Raw genomic sequence first — 24,892 nt, 5'->3', positions numbered from 1 at the left:
ACGACCTGGTGAAAATAAGCAAACGTACAGTCAGCAGTCGGCCAAATATCGTAATATAACTCTGTTGCTATAGAAATAAGGATGAGTTCCGATATACTGGCGGAATACTGAGAGACAAAAGTGGCTAAGCTTACATTGGCTCGGACATTTAGAGAGAATGGGAGAGGATCGTGCCGTGACGAGAGCGTACTTGGGACAACGAAATGGGAGACGCCCAATTGGACGTCATAGGTACCTACCGCTGGAACGACGTAGTTGCTCGAGATCTGCTTATCCTCGGCCATGGGGACTGGCGAGAGCTATCGCAAGACCGAGAAACATGGTGTGTTTTGTTTTGTCTTTTCTCGGAGGCCAGGATTCACATAACCGTAGTAAGTAATGTTAGTATTCAGAAAGGGAAATGGGGAGTACGTACGTTTGTACCAAAAGGCGATTTATGGGCGGTGGTCGTCCATATTCGTCTTAAGGCGGATATTAATCTAATGAACGTTTTTGCAATTAGGCTTATAAAAATAAATAATAATTTTATGTTGAAACGAGTTTTAAATAAATAACTACGTAGATGAAAAGGTATAATTTTGCCTTTTATCAAATCACATATTTTTTTTCAGATATTTTGTGTATTAAGTTATCCAAATAACGGGTACAAATAAGAAATCCCTATCACCGTTATGAACCCTGGCAGGGTTGACACACTCTTTATTTCATTTATCTACACACATATCATAAACTCTCTATGATGCCTTCAAAATCCGTAAATAATGGCCCACATTACGATAAACTGTTTTGTTACAGCAAATTTCTTATCTGTGAAAATGTGGTAATAGCTTCATTACTATATCAAAATCGATTTGGTAATGAAATTCAAATTTCGAACATCTCTGAAAAAAAAAGGAATTTGATTTGACCCCTATTCTATATCAGTCGAGATGACGTTTTATTCGAAATCAAATGTCAATTGCATACAATATTGACAAATCTCGCTTGTAAGTTGGTATCGGATGATATGGTAATCGACCCCGACTCTAGTTTGTCTCTGAATTAAAAAAAAACTACGGATGCGTGACATGCGTGAAAAAGTTTTCATTTGCCGCCATTTGACGTACAGTTTATCTTTTAATTAGTTTGTAGTAAAAAATAATTTGTTTTGTTGTTTTTAAAGTAACTATAACAAAAGTTTCGTGTAAAATGTGCGATAAAGATATTTCGGAGACGCCATCTCATATCCGCGAGTTCCGCCAGAGAGGAAAGTGCCCCAATGTCGGTTGTAATATGAGGTTAGTGAATATATCATAGAAAGTTTATAATATGTGTGTAGATAAAGCAGTGTATGTAACTGTACATAATGAGGCATTAAAACACTCGTGTGATACTATTATGAAACTCATTTCATTCGTTTCATAAACCCACACTCGTATTTTAATGCCTTTCATTATGTAGCAGTCACATAAACTACTATTACGCGAGCGGAGCTGCGGGCCCGTCTAGTAATACATGTAATGTTTGTAAATCTTAAATTCTAGATAATAAAGACATTTTTCATCATCATCTTCCTCGCGTAAGCATTTTTGCCACGGCTCATGGGAGCCTGGGGTCCGCTTGGCAACTAATCGCAAGAATTGGCGTAGGCACTAGTTTTTACAAAAGCCATTGCCATCTGACCCAACCCAGAGGGTAAACTATGCCTTACTGGGATAAGTCCGGTTTCCTCACGATGTAAAACCATCACCGAAAAGCGACTATAGCGATATTTCGTACATAAGTTCCGAAAAACTCATTGGTACGAGCCGGGGTTGGAGCCCGCGACCTCCAGATTGAGAGATTGATTAAATATTTTTTTATTGATCCAAAAAGGAATTTACATTTCACTTAATGAGATACAATACGTACTAAGTAATTATATTCTATGATATGTTATATTAATTATATTATAGTGTTATAATATAAATGTATTAATTTTCATTTATTTTCATCCTTAATATGCAGCTTTATAATATGTACCTAGATTTTTAAATAAAAATCGCGACCTATGCGATATATATTTACACATTATTTACATATATATCTGTGACTGTGGCAGCAGTAGGGTTGTTCTATAATTCATACACCGGGAATACCCGCAATGACAGCCAATAACAAGTAAAATAGGTCCTAAGTGAGGTCATTGGCGGTTACAAAACGGTTACGCTATTTTATACTGTCCCAATAAATAATAAATAAATAAATATTATAGGACATTTTTACACAAATTGACTAAGCCCCACGGTAAGCTCTAGAAGGTTTGTGTTGTGGGTACTCAGACAACAATACATGTAATATATAAATAGTATTTATATATTAAATAGTATTTATATATTACATGTATCGTTGTCTGTGTATTACAAGTATTTATTAAATACTTAAATGCATAGAAATGGTTGTTACCATGACTCAGGAACAAATTTCTGTGTCATCACACAAATAAATGCCCTTACCGGGATTCGAACCCGGGACCATCGTCAGGCCAGACCGGTCGTCAAAACATTTATTAACATACCACAACTTAAAAATAAGCTAAAATTAGACTTTATAGCAAATTAAGAGTAACAAAAATAAATTAAACAAACTAAACTAAAACTACCTAAAAAGTATTATAAATTGGTGAATCAACTTTTATAATGATTTCGTGTCCTTCCTGCTTCGTGGGGACACACCATTTTTGTATGGGAGCAAACTTCTATTGCGTTACCTACGGTACAAAATGTAACTTTTATCTAATCAAGTTGACAATCAAATCAAATCAAATATCATTTATTAACAGGCAACTAAGGCCCATAGATACATACCTTACAAACTAACATAGGTACATACAAAAATAAAAATCTTACAAGCTAAAATATATTTCGGCGACACGGCGGTTTTCTGTTGTGTCGCGGTGTGTAATTTTAATGTGTTAATTAAATACTTATGGATCTAATAATGACCTAATAATAACCTTATGACCTCATCCACGAAAAGACAGATATACCTAGATGTTATATAAACTTGTTATGTATTTGACGTACACCCCCCATAACACTAATAATAAATTATGAGCCAATAGTATTAGTTAAGCTAATGAGGGTGATAGAATTTGCATAATTGGATTAAGGGCTTGCTTAGGCCAGTGTTTTGTTCTAATATATTATGATTAGATGCTAATATACTTGATGGCTTTATTCATTATTAATTTTGAACAAAAAAACTACTTCTCAAAATGCTACGGCCCCATAGTCTATACTCTGTATCTTTAGGTATTTAAATAAAAGTAAACAAAGTCTACTCTCAAATGGCTCCTTAAGCCAGTTGAGGGTAGATCAAAACATTACATGATCAAATAATGTAGGTTAAAGTCAGGCCGTTTAGTGACAGATCCAGGCGGTTTTTGTATTTGGTTGGTTATTTAAGTGGATTAACTTCAATTCTGGGTCAAATCGGGGTGTGATTTCAGGCAACGCCCTTTAGATTAGGAGGGGTCGCCACAAAGTTGATTCATAGGCAAGGTAGGCTCGAAGACAAAATTGTGATTTTATCCTCCTAAGACCCTGCGCACAAATTTATGCACATATTCCTTAATCTATGTTGAACTTTAATTATGTAAATAAGGGTTCCAAATTCAAAATCAAAACAACTGCTTCTGGGTCTCAGGAGGTTATAACACGCTGATTTCCTAGTGTATACGCGCGACACGCACACATTCTCAACTCGAAGGCGAGAGGTGAATGCCTCTAATCCGATAGTGGCGTGTGTGCGAAATCGGTTAGGCATAAAGTCACAATTTTGTAAATAAAGCCAGGAAATTAGTAAAACAAAAAATATCGCACGCCGCGTGTAACCTGCGACGAAGATATGGCCGTCTTGCGGTGCGGGGATACCTAAGTACCATTTATATCAATTTTACTGAAAGTATAGGTACTTCTCTTTAAAATTTTGCTCGTCAGATCCCTCAGCTATAACACTAGGTATTTTATATTAAAATTATACGATTACTATGGTATGCAGGGTAACGATGTACCTAGAGTCAGACCAAGAATAGTCTGCAGCGGATTTGATAGCCCACGCAGTGCAAGTGTTATTTTAAACGTCAAACTTCTATGAAATTATGACGTATAAATGACAATTGCACTGCGTGGGCTATCAAATCCGCTGCAGACTTTTTTTGGTCCGACTCTACGTACCTGAAATTCTTTATCTATCTTCATCTTGGAGCATTTAATAGCTAGACTAGCTAGAGTCGCCTTTAAGAGCTTACCCCTCTGCCGAAACTCTTGCATAATTGTGCAAACTTTTGTATGGACTGACATGGCTATTTGTACGTTACGTACAAATCATGTAGAAATAGCAATACATTTGACGTCCCCTCCCCCGCAAAAATCGGCAGACTGTTTCGTACAGAAAATGACAGCCATGACGTCTCCAGTTACTAAATGCTCAAAAAAAAGGGCCCACTGATTAACCGTCCGCCGGCCGGTATCGGCCTGTCAGTTGTTCGGAACTGTCAAAATTTTGTTCTAACTGACAGGCCAATACCGCCCGGCGGACTGTTAATCAGTGGGTCTCAAAGATCTTCATCTACGCCCGCGCCCCCTATTCATTGATTGCGCATGGTGTAACCTGCCCTTAATCGAAAAACATCGATGTCGTAAAACCAATACCCTGATCACACAATACAAACGTTACCTTTTAATTAACTCGCCTTTACGACGTATTGCGACGTCATGGTATAGATGACCTCCAACAGATCTCGTGTTAAAGGCCACAGCACACCGGCGGCGTGGCGTAGGCGTGCACCAAGATGACAATATATCGACAAAGGCCAAATGAAAAAAAAAGTGAATCGGGATGACAGATGTTACGGAAAGGGCGTCCCTTTGTTTGACATAAAGTTTTAAGTCATAATGTATTGTTTGTTATACTATCATTAGTCCTAAAACTGTAACCGTTAAATTTTCAGGATTTTCGTAAGGTACGGTTTGTTTTTGGCAATCCTGAAAAGTTACGCGTTTCTGAACCGAACAAATTGTCACCCGTTGACCACGTACGCTGTAAAGGGTTCGAAACGTCGGGATGAATTCAATAAACTCGATATAATCCTTTTCAATAGTTTTATTTCATCAATAGGTACATTAATATGACTTAAAACTTTTTGAGAAACAATAGAGACCCTACGGAAAGTCATCTTGGATATTCCTCCTGGACCGTTATAGCGTGAATCATTCACTCAATTTAGCTCAATGTTTTCTAAGGGTCTCCCCAGATATATCGACGCGCATTCGGCAAAAGCCGATAGGAAAAAGCTTTATGTCCGCGCAATAAGAGCGAAGAAGTCGTCGTTTTGCTCGGCTCGCATCGGCCGGCGCCTGCCCATGCGCCGACGGCTTTTTCGCTCTTATTGCGCGGACATAAAGCTTTTTCCTATCGGCTTTTGCCGAATGCGCGTCGATATATCTGGGGAGACCCTAACTTTTACGACGCTCTATACAAGTAGCTTGAATACCATGGCTCGCCCTAAATGCTCCCTCTATCGGGCGAATGATTTGCGTCACGGCAATCAAGTTTGGAGGCCGGGACCCTGACGCGCCCTGCAGCCCCGGACTTTGTTTTCATTCTTCGCTCCGCCTACATTCTGTCAGATTTACTACTAAGGGGAAGCGTTGAATGCTTGATCAATTAACACATTCATTGCCAATTAGTGCTACGGGTTACGCTCGTAGCGCGTAGCCTCGGTTTCGCCGTATGGAGCGTGTAGTCGCTACGAACAGTGTACCCGACAGTCGGGTTCTTCGCCCTGAATGTGTTAAGCTTGTTAGATAATTAATAAGAGATTTTCAATTCACTTTAACTTAGTTACTATCCTGTAATAGAGTTAAGTATGTAGTGCAACGAATTTATGTAGAGTAACTAAGTTTGACTAGAACTTAAAAACCGGACAAGTGCGAGTCGGACTCGCCCACCGAGGGTTCCGTACTTTTTAGTATTTGTTGATATAGCGGCAACAGAAATATATCATCTGTGAAAATTTCAACTACCTAGCTATCACGGTTCATGAGATACAGCCTGGTGACAGACGGACGGACGGACAGCGGAGTCTTAGTAATAGGGTCCCGTTTTTACCCTTTGGGTACGGAACCCTAAAAATGATCCCACATGTATTGTGCGGTGAGCGATTCAACTGTAATAGGCACAGATGTACTTAGTGCAAAATTGTTTTCCATCGTAATTTCTTGGAAACGTTCGTATTTGTCATGCTACTTTAGTCAACGTCAGTATTAGGTACTTTCTGTACCGAGACTGACTGAAATAGGAAGACAAGTTCGTACGTTTCCGTGAAATACGATGGAAAACAATTATGCACTACACCACGTCGAATATTTGTAATTCCGCGTAAGAGGTTTGGCATATATAATTTTATTTGAGCCAATCAAAACTTTTAGTGATATTTAGGGATAGAGTCAGGCTAAGCTTGTTTAAGAACACAGTGTGGAAGTGTTATAATACGTCAAACTTACATGAAATGATGACGTTTAAAATCAGTCATACCTATGGACCGTTATTCCTAAAAGAGGTTCATCATCAAAACATATTATAAAACAAAGTCCACCGCCGCGTCTGTCTGTTAGTATGTTTGCGATAAACTCAAAAACTACTGAACGGATTTTCATACGGTTTTCACCTATGTATAGAGTGATTCTTGAGGAAGGTTTAGGTGTATAATTTGTTAAGGTTTTGTGTAAATTGGTTTAACTACCGCGAAGCCGGGGCGGGTCGCTAGTCTATTTATATTCCGTCGCTGGTCTCTATCACTCGCTCGGTGTTGATAAGTGTCAATTATTTTATCACGTGGATAACACCGATCGATATAGAAGGTCACGCGTCCGAAACTGTAGTGTTCGGATCAGATTAGGAAGCCGTTGTATTACGTGCTTTATCGATGACGAGGGTTGACCCGACCAATCTGTCGTGTTTGAAAACATTAAATGTGATGGGCACCTATTTCAGTGATGATGGTACGTTTATATGTGAATTACAATATGATACACATTCTTATACTCATATAAGATCAGTAAATTGAAGAATAAGGATAATTTAAGGACAACTCCTTTTAAATTATCAGTGGATAGTCTATTTTACAACAGTAATTATTAAATTATAAAGTTGTATAAAATGTAAAATGGAAAATCATTTATTTACATACAATATATATACAGTGGTACTACTAAACGAAATTAATAACTAGCTTAAATCTAAAATAGGCCCTTGAGGCATTGTACCAAGGATGCTGGCGGCATTTCCTCGCTGTATCGCAATGCTGATACATTAAAATAGATTTAAAATAGCAATTACAAATACAACACTAATACGTTGTCAAAATCAGAATATAAGTATTAATATTCCTAGATATTCTGGTTACTTCCTAAATAGCACGTGAACTTTAAAACCTGACCAATAAACAAAACTAGGTGTCTTATAACACGTTGAGTTCCCTGTGTTTACGCGCGACACGCACACATTCACAACTCGAAGGCGAGCGGTGAATGTCTCTAATACGATTAAGGGGCCCACAGATTAACAGTCCGCCGGACGGTATCGGCCTGTCAGTTGTTCGGAACTGTCAAAATTTTGTTCTAACTGACAGGCCGATACCGTCCGGCGGACTGTTAATCAGTGGGCCCCTTTAGTGGTGTGTGTGTGTGCGAGATCGGTTAGGCATGAAGTCACAAGCCAGCTAAATAAAGCCAGGAAATTAGAAAGAGATAAACAAAATGTAAACAAATGTAGGACACCTAATTGTCATTTTCCCTCGAACTCTTGAAATGTAAAGTACATACATACATTAATAAAGAGCGGGTTCTCCTGATACAGGTATACATATACTTACAAGGAGGACTCAAGTCTAATTGTATACAAATTGTACTGTTTAACACAATAAAAAATTTTCATTTTCATTTTTTCAAAGTGCTCGTGTCCGACTAGGAACCGTTTGGTTGGATGACGTGTTCGACATCGACACGTGACGAGGGTTGAACCGATTATACGCGATGAGTCTTTAATTCGGAGAACATTGGTGTTAAAGTTAGACCAAGAAAAGTCAGCAGCGAATATGATAGCCCACGCAATGCAAGTGTTATTTTAAACGTCATACTTATATGAAATTAGGACGTTAAAAAATAACACTTGCACTGCGTGGGCTATCAAAATCGCTGCAGACTTTTCTTGGTTTAACTCTAAACACTATAGGATGACGCACACGATAAGAAATATTTGCGAACTCTCTCTCTCTCTCTCTCTCTCTTTCTTTCTGACACGTGTTTTGTCTTGTTCTGTTTCTATCTGTTCTGTTTCTGTATTCGTTTTTAGTTTTAGTTTTTAATTTTGGGTGCCCTGAAAACCGGCGCCGTGTCTTACAGACACGCTTATGCTGAGCTGAGTTTCTTTATTTAATTTGCTGTACCTAATGTATGTTTTTACGCCAAATAAATATTTTCTATTCTATTTTTAGGGTTCCGTACCCAAAGGGTAAAAACGGGACCCTATTACTAAAGACTCAGCTGTCCGTCTGTCTGTCCGTCTGTCTGTCTGTCTGCCACCAGACTGTATCTTATGAACCGTGATAGCTAGGCAGTTGAAAAATGATGTATTTCTGTTGCCGCTATAACAACAAATTTAATACTTAAAACAAAATAAAATATATATTTAAGTGGGGCTCCCATACAACAAACGTTACAAATACACGTACAAATACTAAAAAGTACGGAACCCTCGGTGGGCGAGTCCGACTCGCACTTGTCCGGTTTTTTAATAGTACGTCGGTGGCAAACAAGCATACGGCCCGCGGTGCGGTCTGCCGTGTATTTAAACTATAGGTACAGTCGACGTCAAAAATATTCCGCCGTCTCATACATTTCGGAGAACCAGAGTCAATGTTTTCTATAGAACAGTTGATTTTTTTTCGCGATTTCGGGGTTGGCCCCATAGTAAAAGTTGTTCAGTATGACCTGCATATTTGCCCCTCAGAGTTTGGTCGGTGATAACAAAAGCATCCTGTATTATTGCAGGTGACTGTACTGTGGTATTTAGACTGTGCCCAGACATTTTCTCGTCCTTAGCATTTTGACGTTTCAGGCTATAGCGGTGTCGTAAAGTTGCCCCAAATCGTAACTTGTAGCCTCCAGGGCTTTCTAAGTCTAAGTCTGAAGGCCTGGATTTACAACTTTTAGCATTTAGCATTAGGATATCATATGTGTATATATGTATGCTGTATATGTAATATGTATGTAGTATGTATGTATAAATATTGTTATATTGTTGTAGATTTAATATTTATAGGTATTTTCTTCAGAACTATGTAGTTTCCAATTTAGTTTTTTTTGCACCTCCTAAATAGTTTAATTAATATTATCATTTCTCCACTACCTAAAGGTTGTCTGGAAGAGATCGCTCTTTAGCGATGAGACCGCCTTTTGTTGCCTCTTTCTTCATGTAATATGTATGTCTCTCTGTAAATGTTTTATTGAGGTTATGCAATAAAGAGGATTTGTATTGTATTGTATTGTATATTAATCTTTCAGTGGCAATTACGACACATTGGGCCCGATTCGGATTTTGAAATAGACATCTATTAGACATCTTTTAGACATCACCAAGATACGATAACGATATGTTTAAGATCTAACCTGTCAAATTTGACATTTGCGCGATTCTGGAGATACTGTTGAACGATTTCCACAGGATATGACTTAGAGATCCAATTCACATCTAATAGATATCTTACTCTATCTAACGTAAAAGTGACATTGGTTGCCCGAATTGCGCTGCAAAGGGAACTAGTTGATATCTAAACTATAACGTATCTAGAATGGATCTAGTACGTGTCGTCTCTTGTGAATATCTTGAAGTTCGAATACGGCAGATTGTCGTTACGCCTCTACGCAGCATTTTGGCGACACAGCGGGATATGCGGCTGCGGCAAAGCCCTAAAAGCGTATCACAGCGGTGAATGAATTTAAAAAGGCAAGGCCAATTTGAGCTTATATTCCGATATCAAAAAAAATAAAATGATATCATTCACTTGTGCATCTCGCTTGTACTACTTGTACGAGACGCACGAGTGAATGATAACAAAGTGACATCATTGTGACATCAGAATGTGGTTGCAGGCGTCCATAGGCGGCATCAGGCGGGCCGTTTGCTTGTTTGCCACCGACGTGGTAAGAAAAAAGCTCGAAATTGACCTCCAGGGCTGAGCAAAACATAAAACTGGTCTAAGGAGGTCTATTATTTTGAACCCGTTAATACACAATAGGAGGATTTTGCTTTAATTTGTGGGAATACTTTTTTCACCTCAGCAGCTCGAACAAGGGTACTTTGCTTCTTAAAAACAGTGAGCAAAATGCGATTTTGCTCACTGAGTCATTTTGTCTCACTCAGTGAGCAAAATGACATTCAAGTGACCTTTATGGTCATTTCAACATGCGGGGTCTAATACAAGTTCGATATACTTGGGTTCTATTATCTCTGTCCCTCTAGGTTATGTTCTCACTGCTTAGGGTGAAAAATTTTGTGTACTACACGAGATCAAAGTTATTTACATCTCGTGCGCTTTTGAATCCCTTACTACGCTCAAGATTCTAAATTAGATTCACTCGCTACGCTCGTGAATCTATTATAGAATCTTTCGCTTGCACGGGACTCAATATAAGCACTCGAAGAAATATCAAACTTTGATCTCTTGTTGTACAAATAACTATTTTTTAATTAAACTTGTGCGAGCTACATAGATTGTACAGTATATCGCCGTATATTATTTTGGATATAAAACTGTTACACTAGACTTATATCGATCGGGATATGAACCGTGATTACCTTTTGTATTGTTTTTGAGCTCCCGATATACCCCGTGAACAAAGATGCATGTACCTGCGTCGAAATATCGGGAGCTCGAAAATAATACAAAAAGTAATCACGGTTCATATCCCGGTCGATATACCTCTAGTGAAACTAATCGTGAATCATTCAAAACTGTTATTATAAAACTGTTAGGTAAACAACTTTGTTACTATGTGCAAACGTACACCGAGCCGCAACATTAATCTCATTCACGAGCATTCACATCTGTCATTGTTTCTGTAACATTTGCTTGGTGATCCGTGATAGCTTCCATAAACAGTGTGACATATCGCTGGCCCAATATTACAGGGTTCTATGTTTCACTTTTATCGAACTGAAATTTGAACATTGTCATAGTGACATTAAGTCGAATTTCAACTATCTTGAAAATGTAACATAGAACCCTGTAATATTGGGCCAGCGATATTTGCTAAGCATTTCATTGTTCTTCAGTGCGACTGTAAATAATAAGTAACTAGATATAACTGCTTTAAAGAGGAAAATTAGTAACACCGTAGTCTCCATTTTGTTTCCTGGATATTGACATAATGAAAAATATTTTTACACAATTTTTTCCATAATTTTATCCTTTTTTCGATTCGTTACGTTTCCGTTTTATGTTGGACTTTCATCGATTTTTTGGTTATCATAATAATTTGGAGCAGAAAACGAATTCCACGCAAATCCATGAAATAAATGGGAAAACAACACGAAAATACTCCTAACTGGTATAAAAATCAAACTAAGCTGCATATTTAGCTGTGGTTAGGTTAATATACATACAATTGCGTAAAAATATTTTCTATTATACTCTGTATTTTAGGTACTTATTTAAATAAAAGTAAACAAAATCTACCCTCAAATGGCTCCTTAAGCCAGTTGAGGGTAGATGAAAACATTACATGATCAAATAATGTAGCTTAAAGTCATGTCGTTCAGTGACAGATCCATGGTGTTTGTATTTGGTTGGTTAATACAAATTATTTGTTTTCTTTTATTTAAGTACCTAAAGATACAGAGTATAAGTGCGTACACGCCCATATAAACTATAGAAAATCACAGACTAGTCGACAGTGCGCAACGGGTCTTAAATTTATATCGAGCACCATATGTAAACAAAACAAAGAACTTCGAAATTGTACACGGTGGCTAAAAATGACTGCATTCCTGTTGCCAGGGAGATTTTGGGATTATACTGAGCAACTTTTACTACCTACTACCAATAAATTTTATAACTACCCGAAAATGTAAAAATTGTTTGTTTACTTTTATTTAAATACCTAAAGATACAGACTATAGTAGATACTTGATTTCGTTCCCTTTTCTCTTAAGTACTTCTTCGAGAGAGTGAACAGACAAATGGCACAGAAAAAAACCTATTTAGCTCCGTCTGGTTCCGATCTGAATTTACAACACGTCTTCTAAGCAAATACATTTTTCAAAAGACTATGGACCTAAACGCCTAGATCTTACACTAGAGCTTACACTTTAGTCCTTTCGGGGCAAAATGTCGCGGCAAGGCCAGACTCCCCGGCGGCGGGGGTTGGCATTTATCCCAGAGAATGTAGGTTACCCGGGCAAAATGGAGGGAATAACCGGTTCAAAGCGGTTTGGTGTAAGGAAAACTAGTCCAAGAAAATATATATTTTAAAAACTTTAGCTAAATTAATGCAGAAAGATCTCTGAAAGACAGTTGTGGTAAAATGTCCGTCATCCGTTGATTGATTTGAGAATTTATTGCAAAGATACCAGGGCGCGTAGCCAACGTGCCAGTAATTAACGCTCCGTATCGTAGTCATATATCTCTATCACTCTTCCCCAGTAGTGCAACAGTGACAGCTGCGTTTCGTTCGCTACGGAGCGTTAACGATTGCACGTTGGCTATGCACCCAGCTCGCATAATCGAGGCTTTAATACATTGCATAATTTTTATACTTTTTATAATTTTCATATTCTAGAAATCATAAAAAGTATAAAAATTATGCAATCCTTGTAATCAAAGAGCCACCTGCTACAGATTTTTTTAAACTGCCGTGTTTTTTAGGTTCAACTTTCATTAGCCAGACTATCTTGCAAAGTTATTCCTACTATCACCGTCAACCTTTCCATATTTTTGTACTTTTCTGTTAGAGTACAATCTGTTGTTCTTTAAACCGCATCATGTGCTTGCACGTAAAATAGCCAATCAATCAAACCAGTCACGTCTCCAACGCAATCAGTCCATACCAATATGATTGACAGATTAATGACAGCTAACTGGTACTAATGAGCTGCATTGAACAATGGAAATCCAATAGGTCCTTATTTGAATGTCGCACCGTGAGTCAAAATAGGATTGCAGCGTATTTTGGGGTTACATATGTCAATGACTACTCTGGTGAGCTTTATCTTAGGCTCTTCGGAATTTAAACTCATGGAATTGGAAAGTATGTCAATTGTAAAGAAATAAAGAATTCTTAGATTTCGTAGACTACCTATGAGCTGAATGTTAGATTTGATGAACAGTTTTTCTGCGACTAGACCCACTATATGTCAAGTCACTAGCCACGAAGATGAGTGTCTTCTTCTTCTTTGTCGTACCATCGCCCACACTGTTAACTGTACATAGGTGGACCTTATGCCTTTTGTAATAAGGTCCACCGATGTACAGTTAGGAGTGTTGCTGTTTGTACACTATTACAAATAAATATTTAGATGTGCTAAAGGGCCTGAACATTGCTATATATCATCAAACATCGTCATCGTGAAGACATTTCTGGTCAGCTGTTGCGTGCCAGATTTACGACAGAAACATTTTTATTCCAAAACAATATAAAACCATAGAAATTTCACGGCCCATAAGCCCTTCTTCCAGTAAAACACAGATGACATAACCAATTCAAAAACGTCTTATCAGCTTATTTAAATGTATCAAAGTCTAGTCAAAGTTCTTTCTTTGTCGTTTACAATAAGGACGAGATTTGCTTGTATCTTTATACGAATAACCTGCCAAAGCGTCCTTACGGCAAGCCACAAAGTGGGACTTTCTGCTTGGTAACGACAGAAATAATGTTTTTATGCTCTTATTCTAATGAAGACAGTATAGGGAAATGGAATCACGCCAAAAATTGACGTTTTTGTGGCCTTCACCTCGGATATTACGATCGCGTTGATAGAAAACGGTGACGGTGTTTTAATGAAAACAAATGAAATACGGGACTGTTTAGTTAAAGCGTCAAGTCCAAGGACTAATTAAACTAACATTTACTCCTGAACATGGCACTGATCTCTATCACGCCAATCGATATTTCAAATTTCGATAGAATTTTCAAAATATTTTTATACTAAATAGCTACAGAAAACGGATATTATATTATAACTACAGAATATTGAACAGGAAGAAAGTGAGAGAGTAGAGTACCTACAAAATATAAAATCCGAGACTTTACAAATGAATATTAAATGAAAATCGAAACGAAACACGATTGCAGCCGAAATATTCATGTCAAAGTACAACGGACAGTAAATATTGGTCATTTGTTTCTTTTATGCCCCGTTTTTTGTAGCTCATGAAATGCCGACGAGTTTAACGACGCTGTGTGTTTGGCTTGGCCGACTTAATATGAGTAACGTAGACGATAGTCTATTGTTAACCCCATTCCCACATTAGAGTAAATATCTGGAAGACCGTGCTTTGCTCGGAAAACATATAAAAACTCAAAAATTCACGTTTTCCCAGAGAAAATAGCTAGATCGATTTTTCGCCCCCGAAATACAGCATGCGGTATGGGGGGCCATACAGCAAATTTTATCACTGAAATTCGGACAATCAAGTTTCAACCGTCGCCGGGTAAGTTTTTTTTAATGAGGAGGAGGTAAACGTGCAGACGAATAGCCTGATGCTAAGCGATTACCGTCGCTTCTGGACACCTGTAACATCACAGGGGTTGGGAGTGCGTTGCCGGAATTTTAAGATGGGATGGGATGGGAGTAGGTACGCTCTTAAGGCTATTCAGGGCGAATGGAGCGAAGCCATTTTGTACGAGGTTAGATTCTTTAAATGTAATTATAACATATTTTTTCTAGTAATTTAAAGGTCGTGTCAAAACCATAACAAGTTGGTAAATCTGAATCGGGCTTTAGCGGCCAGATTCGAACTTTAAGATACGTAAAAAAATAGCTAAAGATACGATATATATATATATATATATATATATATATATATATATATATATGTATATATATATATATATATATATATATATATATATATATATATATGTATATATATCGTATCTTTAGCAATTTATATATATATATATATATATTTTTTATTCAGAACACATACAGTCATACAAGATACATATGTCAGACCTAACTTAAAATTGGTATACAATAGGTACATACAAGCATAAGCCTAAGGTAGGATACATACAACAAGAAGCAAGAGTAACTCATTAATACTTACAGTAAAAAGTCGGAATAATAATAATGGATCTGATATGTAAAATCATGTATGTATGTATGTAGCAGTAGTTTCAAATTTAACAAAAACCAAATTTTAAAAACGCCAATTTCTTACTTTGATGTTGCTCAGGCACCTAATGTTAGAAACATGTATTAGTAGCTATGAATGTTGTATGCCAAGCTAACTATTAAGTAGTTACGGGGAAGTAGCCTTGAAAATACTAAGTTCCAACAGTTCCCGGTATTATATGACACACGTGAACGTTTATACCAGATACTTTGGGAACTCGTATATATATATATATATATATATATATATATATATATATATATATGTATATATATATACAGTGAAACCTGGTTAAGTGGGACCTGGATAAGTGAGAAACCTCTATAGCTGGGACTCATGGTGCAGTCCCGACACTTTAGCACTGAATTACCTCTGTTAGTGAGATAAAACAAACCTCTATAACTGGGATTAGTTGTTGTGATTTTATGGTCAGATTTACCTCTATAATTGAGACAGAGAGTGTATTTTACCTCTTTTACTGAGACTATATTTATAAGATTACATTTTCTTAATTGTTTTTTTTTTTTATTTTATAGGAATTGACCTCTGTATCTGAGATAAAGTCAGTCTACGACCTCTCTAACTTGGACTTTATTGATCTATTTCCGTATTCTTACTAACTCTTAGTCTATCCACAAATTCCGCATTTGCTTAATTATGTCTAAACGACTTCAAGTTTCGTTTAGTTACTTTATGTAGTTAAAACTATCGAAACGAAAGCTGAAATCTTGATAAGTAACACGAATAAACACATTTTCATTTAATAATTTTCTAAGAGGCAATGAAGTCTGTATCAAATTGAATTGAAAAAATCTATCATTTGAAAATAAATTGAATCATTCAAAATAAATTTACAGAAACAATTAACAGACTTAAAAAATATTTAGGGACAAGGATTATTTTACCTTATTTATTTTGAAAGATAATTACAAAATACCTTATTAACCACCTCTATAACTGAAATATCCTCTATTCTCACCTCTATTAATGGGACCCTCTGTAAATGAGACAAAAAATTATTTGTACCTGGCTAACTGAGAGCCTGGGTAAGTGGAATACCTCTTTAAGTGAGACAAATCTGCGCGTCCCTTGAAGTCTCACTTATCCAGGTTTCACTGTATATATGTATATATATCGTATCTTTAGCAATTTATATATATATATATATTTTTTATTCAGAACACATACAGTCATACAAGATACATATGTCAGACCTAACTTAAAATTGGTATACAATAGGTACATACAAGCATAAGCCTAAGGTAGGATACATACAACAAGAAGCAAGAGTAACTCATTAATACTTACAGTAAAAAGTCGGAATAATAATAATGGATCTGATATGTAAAATCATGTATGTATGTATGTATGTATGTATGTGAATTATTAAAAATGTCCTATAATATTTATTTATTTATTTATGTCATTGTCAAAAGTGACCTTTTTGTTTAAAAAATCTTAAACTTCGAATCAGTCCGTAGGTAAATGCCCTGAACAGAGTGAACAGAATTCCAACGCCCTGACTGCTCTATAATACTTTGCCAACTTCCACAATTCCAGGAACGCGAGTATTTCTCTCATCGCTCACTTCCTTTATGATTCAGAGATGAAAAAGAAACTTCATTGGAATTTGATGTTTCATAACGTATTGAAATGAACTGTTTCTATAGTTTCTAAAGACGGAACTTTTCCATAGTTCGAATGTCTACTTTTTACAGTATAATTGAGGTTACTCTTTAATAACCTAGCTATAAAGTGTAATATTCTGCTATTTCGAGACCTTTATATTTATGTAATTTAGCATTATGTATTTGTGGAAGCTTGTAATTTGCATCTAGTAGATAAGTATTATTATTAACCTATTATATTAGGCAGTAAGCATCCCGAATAAAATAAAATAAACTAAATAATCTACTATAAGAGGAAAGTGTTCATTTGAAATTATTTAACCTTCTTTGATAATCATTATGTATTAAATATTGATCATCCAAAATCATCATTTAAAAGTCAATTCTACCACCAAACATAAGAAATCAACTCAAAAATTTGCATTTGATTACTTTGCCTCACATGTGAATAAAATGCAACTTTGCTATCAGTTTTTGAAGTGCAAAGTAAGCCTTTCCGAGCTGGTGTGGTGAAAATAACTATTAAACGGCTATTAGGGTCAAACAGATCACTGTGTTATGTCTTTCCTGTAGACATACACAAGAGTTAAGGGCTATAAAGGTTAATTTTCTTATTTAACCCTTATCCACGCGAAAAGGTCCTTTTTTATTTAGAGGACTATGATAAAATCATTACTTACATGCCCACAAGCTGTTAACTATTGCCCACAGGAGAGAAAACTAGTGTGTTCGCGCGAACTGTACATGTTTCTGTTACCTCTTGTGTATGTCTACAGAAAAGACATAACACAGAGATCTGTTTGACCCATTAAATGAATACCTTCAAATTGCTCAAAGTCAGTTGTATATTAAGTTAAGTAATATTACAAATCAAATCGATCGTTATACCCTATAAAGCAGGTTATACCTTCCCCATGGCACCTTGGCCCCTCCGGAAGTGCTGCCCTGAGGGCGCGGTGCATATTGTATGACAGGGACTCTATTCTGCCATATACCTAAGGATTTATTAATATTCAACCATTTTATAACTTCGGACGATTATACTTGCCTTAAGTAAATAGTAAGTACTCAGAAAAAAAAAATATTTTATTCTAGCCTCCGCGCGTGATTTTGTCTACGGATCTACTTATTGTTAGAAGATGGTGAATTTCAAACAATCCTCTCTTTGTAAAGAGTTTTAGTTTCGTAAAGAGATAGCTGATGCGACTAGTTCGTAGTGTTAGTACTAGCTATTTACGATACAAGTCCGAAAAATAGGTAATTCGCAACGAGTGGCGAATTACCTATTCGAACGTTAATCGTACAATGTTTTACAGTACATATGTACCCTTTAAACGTAGTTACGTAATGTGCTTATTATAGCACAGTGTGTCGTAATGGAGCACCAGATGTACTGTAAAATAAGTAACCTAACTGGCTCTCAAATTCCGATATGCCTGTGATGGCCCTCACATGAGAACGGCCTTCAGTTCAAGCGCGGAAACGTATCATAAAGTTCGAAACTACAGGTATTCGTGGTAACGAGTTCCCAAAGTATCTGGTATAAACGTTCACGTGTGTCATATAATACCGGGAACTATTGGAACTTAGTATTTTCAAGGCTACTTCCCCGTAACTACTTAATAGTTAGCTTGGCATACAACATTCATAGCTACTAATACATGTTTCTAACATTAGGTACCTGAGCAACATCAAAGTAAGAAATTGGCGTTTTTAAAATTTGGTTTTTGTTAAATTTCAAACTACTGGCTGGTTACAGAGCTATGTAAAACATGAGACCTTGTTTTATATCTTTTATTTTACCATAATTTAAAAAAACGTCATCAAGTCAATTTTTAAGCGTTAAGTATCTCACAAAATATTTTACTAAATGTAAAATGTAAGTCACGCTACTTACGATTGAAAGTAAAAACTCTCTTTTCTTATTCAATGAATTTCCAATGTACAATGCCAATTAGAAACAGTACTGATATATCTATTAAGAAATAAAAATAACCTATAAAACACAAAATCTAAATGTAAAAATGATCAATCTAATTTCAATAACATTCTCACCGTGCGAGAATATAGCCCCAGTTAAAATGCATGACAGCGGCGCCAGGGGGGCTCACTCATTAGGGCGCCCTAATAATCTAACTTCAATAAAGGTAGGGTTCAAAAACACACGCATTAAAGGTAAAGTTAAACTGCATGTATGCGTTAAATTACTGGGTTACCGTTATTGCACGCAATGGGGAAATTGTCAGTGACATTTCCAGCAATAGTGTAAAAAAACCGGACAAGTGCAAGTCGGACTCGATACAGCCTGGTGACAGACACAGACGGACGGACGGAGAGATGGACGGACAGAGGAGTCTTAGTAATAGGGTCTCGTTTTTACCCTTTGGGTACGGAACCCTAAAAAGCAAGTTTGAGAATGGCGAGAAGTACTTATTTAGATTTTTTATTTTAGCGAAAATGACTCAATGAGACCGGTTCTGTCTTAGAACGATCAGAGACGACCTTAATATTTCGCCAAACTTCCAAATGGTAATCTACCATTTTCTGAGAAAACCTGAAATTAAAAGGTTGATGATGATTCAAAACTAAAGGGTAAAGGATGACTCACGTTAGACCGGGTCGTATCCGGGCCGGAGCCTCCGCCTCCGGTGCTTACTTTTCTATGACATGACAGGCGATCACGTAATGCTTTCCATAGAAAACGATGCGCCGGAAGCTCCGGCCGGGACACGGCCCGGTCTAACGTGAGTCATCCTTTAAGGGAAAATGTTGCCTAAGAAAACTTTATAGGTACATGTTTTTCGTACAAAATCTATGGTGTATACGGATAATTTCGAATATAATATCCATTTAATTTCCGACTAAAAACAAAATTATTAAATTATTATCCATTATTTAATCGCATTATATCTTAAGTATTCGGAATTACATTAATGTAAGTACCTTACCTAATTTTCTTCCCCTATATTCACCCTTTGCAAATGAATTACTAAAATTACTTTGTTCAATCTCACCCCTTTTGCCCTTTTAAGAAGATTAGTCTAATCGAAAGATCGACCTATAGCTGTAATTTCGTATACGAGATTAATTTAAAAGTTTCTCCTTTAATAATAATGCTCCAAATCGGATTAAAAATAACGAAGTTCTGGGCTTCTGAGGAGAGAGTAAGAATAATTCAAAAGACCTATAACCTTTTAAATTTATTAAAAATACTAATCTCAAAACCTAGCCCAAAGGTTTTTGGTAGCTCTTATGCAGCTTTATGCATATTGTTTACATTTGTCTTTATATATTATATGTGTGGGTTTCCTTGTAAATTTATTTTGAGGTTATGCAATATAGAGGATTTGTATTGTATTGTAACCTTTACAGGACAGTGTTAGATTAGGCCAAGATAAGTGCAGCGATTTTGATAGCTCAGACTGTACAAGTGTTTAAACGTTAAACTTCTATAAAATTCTTTCTTCTTAGTCGTGCACTCTTGACAGAGTGGTCGTGGTCATGTCACGGTCGATTTCTGCGCCACCGCAGCTCTTGCGATCCGTCGCCATGTGGCTCTGTTTTTGGTGGAGTGGGAGCAATCGTTGACTGAATTTCCTGTGATGGACTTAATGAGGTCTATCCATCGTGTTGGGGAGCGGCCACGAGATCTTTTCTCTATCTATAAAATTATGACGTATCAATAACACTTGCACATTTTGTGCTGTCAAAATTGTTGCAGAGCTATCTTGGTCTAACTCTATGTTAGTACTTATGAGAATAGTTAGTCTGAAATGTCACTGATCATGACAATGACGGAAACACTTCTTGTTACAGAAAATGCGAAAAAGGCGCTGGCACGCCCGACTGCGTGGCGGCGGGCAGCCGGCTGCGCGGGACAATGGGCTCGCGGCCGCCCGCGCGCTTCTGGCCGCAGCTCTGGGCCACCACCGTGCGCAACCTGCTGCTCAAGAAGAGGGACACGAGGAAGACCTTGGCTGTGAGTAATGGGTTAAAACATGATTAATTCGCCTCAAGGGTACGATTCTTAAGAATCCTGGTTACGGCACCAAATTGTAACCGCCCATCCATTGTTAATTTAGAGATACGATCCAGGTAACGATGATGCCATTCTTATATAGTAAGAAAATTATTATGTATCGTCTGAAACCTGCTACTAAAGAATCACCAACAAGATCTTAACTGTAAGTATATAATACTTTCAACAATGAAATCACGATTTACTATGTATGTTAGAGAATCTTACCTCCATTAATTTTGATTGTCATATCTTCTTTCACAGGAGGTGCTAGTGCCGCTATACTCGCTGGGCGTCCTAATATTCCTGAAGATGCTGGTACCGAACCCCAACTTTCCTGAAGTCACCAAGCCGGGTCGGACGGTCCGGGTGCACTATGACGCTTTCCCGGCAAACCACTCCGTCGCTGTTGTTGCCGATTGGTTGAATGATAACGGGACTGTGGTGAGTACAAATAGCAATACATTTGATCGATTATTAGTAAATCTTACTTCGTTGAATCATTGTTTTGTCAGTTTTTATGTAGACGATGCGATGGTACACGGTGATAGATCGATGAAACACAGTATGAAACCAGAGGTTAAAATGGATAAATATTTCATAAAAATAAAATAAATAATATTTTATTTATTTGATGTATTAAAGATTGAAAATAAGTCGTGTGTTTTTTAGTTTCTTGCTAAATATATGTATTTATGGAATATTAAAAAAAAATATATAAACTAAACTATACTAATCTGTCACTGATTATTAGATGTACCCAACCAAATCCTCTAACAGTTCGAAATCGTTTACAAATAATTCTAATCATCTTCCTGCGGCAGCCTTTCCTCGAAGAACTGAACGAGATGCTATTGGAGTCCCATCAGCAGCCAATCCGCTGGGTGCGCTACAACAACACCACCGAGCTGAACGACGCCTACCACAGCGACGCCAAGAACTTCCCCATTGCCGTTATATTCCATACGGATCCGACTAGCTTCGGGGAACCACTTAGGTAAGACGTAACCCTTTACTGGAGCATTCCACGGACTGTCCCGTACAACTTACGACGTACCCGTACGACTTTTTTTTCGGCATTTAAAGCAGGCGATTATTTTTCTGTGCATATTTTTGACCATTTGTCATAAAAAAGGAAACTCTGATACCTGCAAATCTTCAGAAAATTCGCGTTTGTACGGGATAAACGGTTGACAATTTCATGGAATGCTCCCACTGCAATAAAATCTCTTCTTTCCTGTTTGACCCCGCCGGAGAACCCATTCTTATTGTTTCCTCTTCCTTATACTGCCATCTTAAAAGCTTAATGAGTTACTCTTAGATTCCTGGCAGCTACTACCCATCTAGGTGAGCTATAATAATACCATCGAGCTGAATGATGACTACCATACCATCGTATAGGAATGATCAATTAGGGTATGTAGGTTGCCCATCGTAACCATATTCCATTCGGATCCGAACCACTAAGGTAAACACCTTCACTACTGAAAAAAATCCCTTTCTCACATCTATGACTTCGTCCGAGACCCTCTGATTTTTACTTCCATATTATACCGACTGCTAGCTTAAGATGCTGTCAGAACCTTAGGTGAGAATCTCTCACCGTGAGATATAATAACACTACCGAGCTCACCGAGCTGAACGACGCCTACCATCCCATATAACCATTCCAGTCGCAGAATCACAAAGTGGTAACTAAATGTCAGATGTGTCGTAACAGAGTCCACACAATGTGTCTAGAATTGTTTCGAAACAAAGTGTCGTCGCCGTGTCTACACTTTTCCGTAACAAGGTGTCGACACATTTGTGTGCACTTTGCGTGCGGTTTGCGACTAAATCTGACAGCAAATTTGTGACAGCAAATGTCAATATGAAATACCTCTTGAAAACCAAGGTTTGTCAAACTACTATTAGTGTCTCGTGTGCTCGTAATTCTAGTAAGTCATCATGGGCAATGCAAATGATAATAATCGACCGAAACCATATAAACACCCAACACCCGTCAACCTTTTACAGAAAAGTTTTTAAAGAAATTCAATAAGCTACTTAGGTCAGGCAACGAATGCTCCAAAAGTTGTAGAGGGAAATGCTCGGAACACAATTTTTGACTCCGTAACTCGGTTTGACAAGTTAGGAGGGTTACATATCAGAATACCGAAAATCTATTTACCTAATGTTGAATCACCTATGCTCGTTTCACCTATTTTTTTAAATACCTATTGATCAGTTAACCTAAGCTCATAACACCTAATGAATGAATTACCTATTGCACGTTTCACCTACAATTGGTTTACCTAAGCTCAGAATACCTATGCTCGATTTACCTAAAGTTGAAACACCTAATACTCGAAATACCTAAAGCTAATATACCTAATACACGAAACACCTAATGTTGGTATACCTAATGCACGAAATACCTAAACTCGGTATACCTAATGATCGAATTGCCTAAAGTTAACATACCTACTGCACGAATTACCTAAAGTCGGTATACCTAATGATCGCATTACCTAAAGTTAACATACCTAATGAACGAAATACCTAAATTTGATACACCTAATGCACGAAATACCTGAAGTCGATGCACTTAATGAACGAAATATGTACCTAAAATCAAAAATATAATTATTGTTTAGTAGAATATTATTAGGACATACAAGAAGTCGAGATAGGTGCGATGACGAGCAAAGCGAGGAGGAGCGTGTTAGGTTAACTACGACCAAACAGTGCCAAAACCGACTTTTATTCATCGTCATGATGTTAACTTTAGTTTTTGATAAGATAAGATAACATAACTAATTTTGTATTAGACTAACGAAATCATTCTACTACCTAAAAAGTAGCGTTTCAAAAAGTGTATTTTTAAATTGTTATCCAAACAAACAGTTTCTACTGTAAGGTTGGGAAATCATACGATTTATTGGGTGGAGTTGCCACTTGATCATTCGGCAAAATGATATGAATTTTGTACTAGGTATATAGACTTTAGGTATTCCGTGCATTAGGCATATCGAAATTAGGTAATTCGTTCAGGAAGTATATCAACTTTAGGTATTTCGTGCGATAGGTTTAACAGTTTTAGGTATTTCGTCCATTAGGTAAATCAAGTTTAGGTACATCGTTCATTAGGTATATCAGCTTTAGGTGTATCGTCCATTAGGTATATCAGCTATAGGTGATTCGTGCATTAGGTATAATAGCTTTAGGTGAAACGTGCAGTAGGTAAAACGTGCATTAGGTATATCGTGCATTAGGTGTTTCGTCAATTAGGTTATTTGAGCTTAGGTATTATAAACTTAGGTCAGTCAATGTTTAGGTAAAATGATCGATAGGTAATTTAAAAATAGGTGAATCAAGCATAGGTGATTCAACATTAGGTAAATCAGTTTTCGGTATTCTGATATGTAACCGTTAGGAGGTGAACATATCAAAAGTCCCCGGTCGTAGCCCTTGAGCGGGGGGGAGAGAGGGGGCTTTGAAGGTCCCATTTTCCCGTTTTTCGATTATATCTCGGAAACTATGCATCTCAGCGACATGGCCACTTATACAAAATGAAAGTTAATTTAATTTGTTACAAGTTTATTCAGTAATTTTTTTCGATATGTTGAATAGTTTTTGAGATATCCGCTCTTGAAAGTTTATTTAGGGCTCTCAATTTTATCTTGATATATCTATATCAGTGAAGGTGCTAGGCCGTGTTTGGTATCGTTTTCGTATAAATCTGGGGTGCTGAATCCATTTAAGATATCACATTGACACCATTCCACAAAATAAAAATAAATCTTTTTAGGGTTCCGTACCTCAAAAGGAAAAAACGGAACCCTT

The 24,892-nt window shown here is 37.0% G+C and overlaps 1 protein-coding gene across 1 annotated transcript in view; it reads left to right on the top strand.

Annotated features, from left to right (window-relative positions):
• LOC134799859 (cholesterol transporter ABCA5-like) overlaps positions 1-24,892 on the top strand; it is a 76,916-nt gene that overhangs the window by 18,958 nt on the left and 33,066 nt on the right. The window contains exons 2-4 of the mRNA XM_063772260.1: positions 20,866-21,028; positions 21,332-21,511; positions 21,892-22,064. Of these exons, the coding sequence (XP_063628330.1) occupies positions 20,866-21,028; positions 21,332-21,511; positions 21,892-22,064 (516 nt within the window). The remainder of the gene's footprint in view (positions 1-20,865; positions 21,029-21,331; positions 21,512-21,891; positions 22,065-24,892) is intronic.

This window comes from Cydia splendana, chromosome 19 (assembly GCF_910591565.1).
Source record: "Cydia splendana chromosome 19, ilCydSple1.2, whole genome shotgun sequence".
NCBI lineage: Eukaryota > Metazoa > Arthropoda > Insecta > Lepidoptera > Tortricidae > Cydia > Cydia splendana.
The sequence above is the reverse complement of the archived record's forward strand: the minus strand, read 5'-3'. Positions and strand labels throughout refer to the sequence as shown.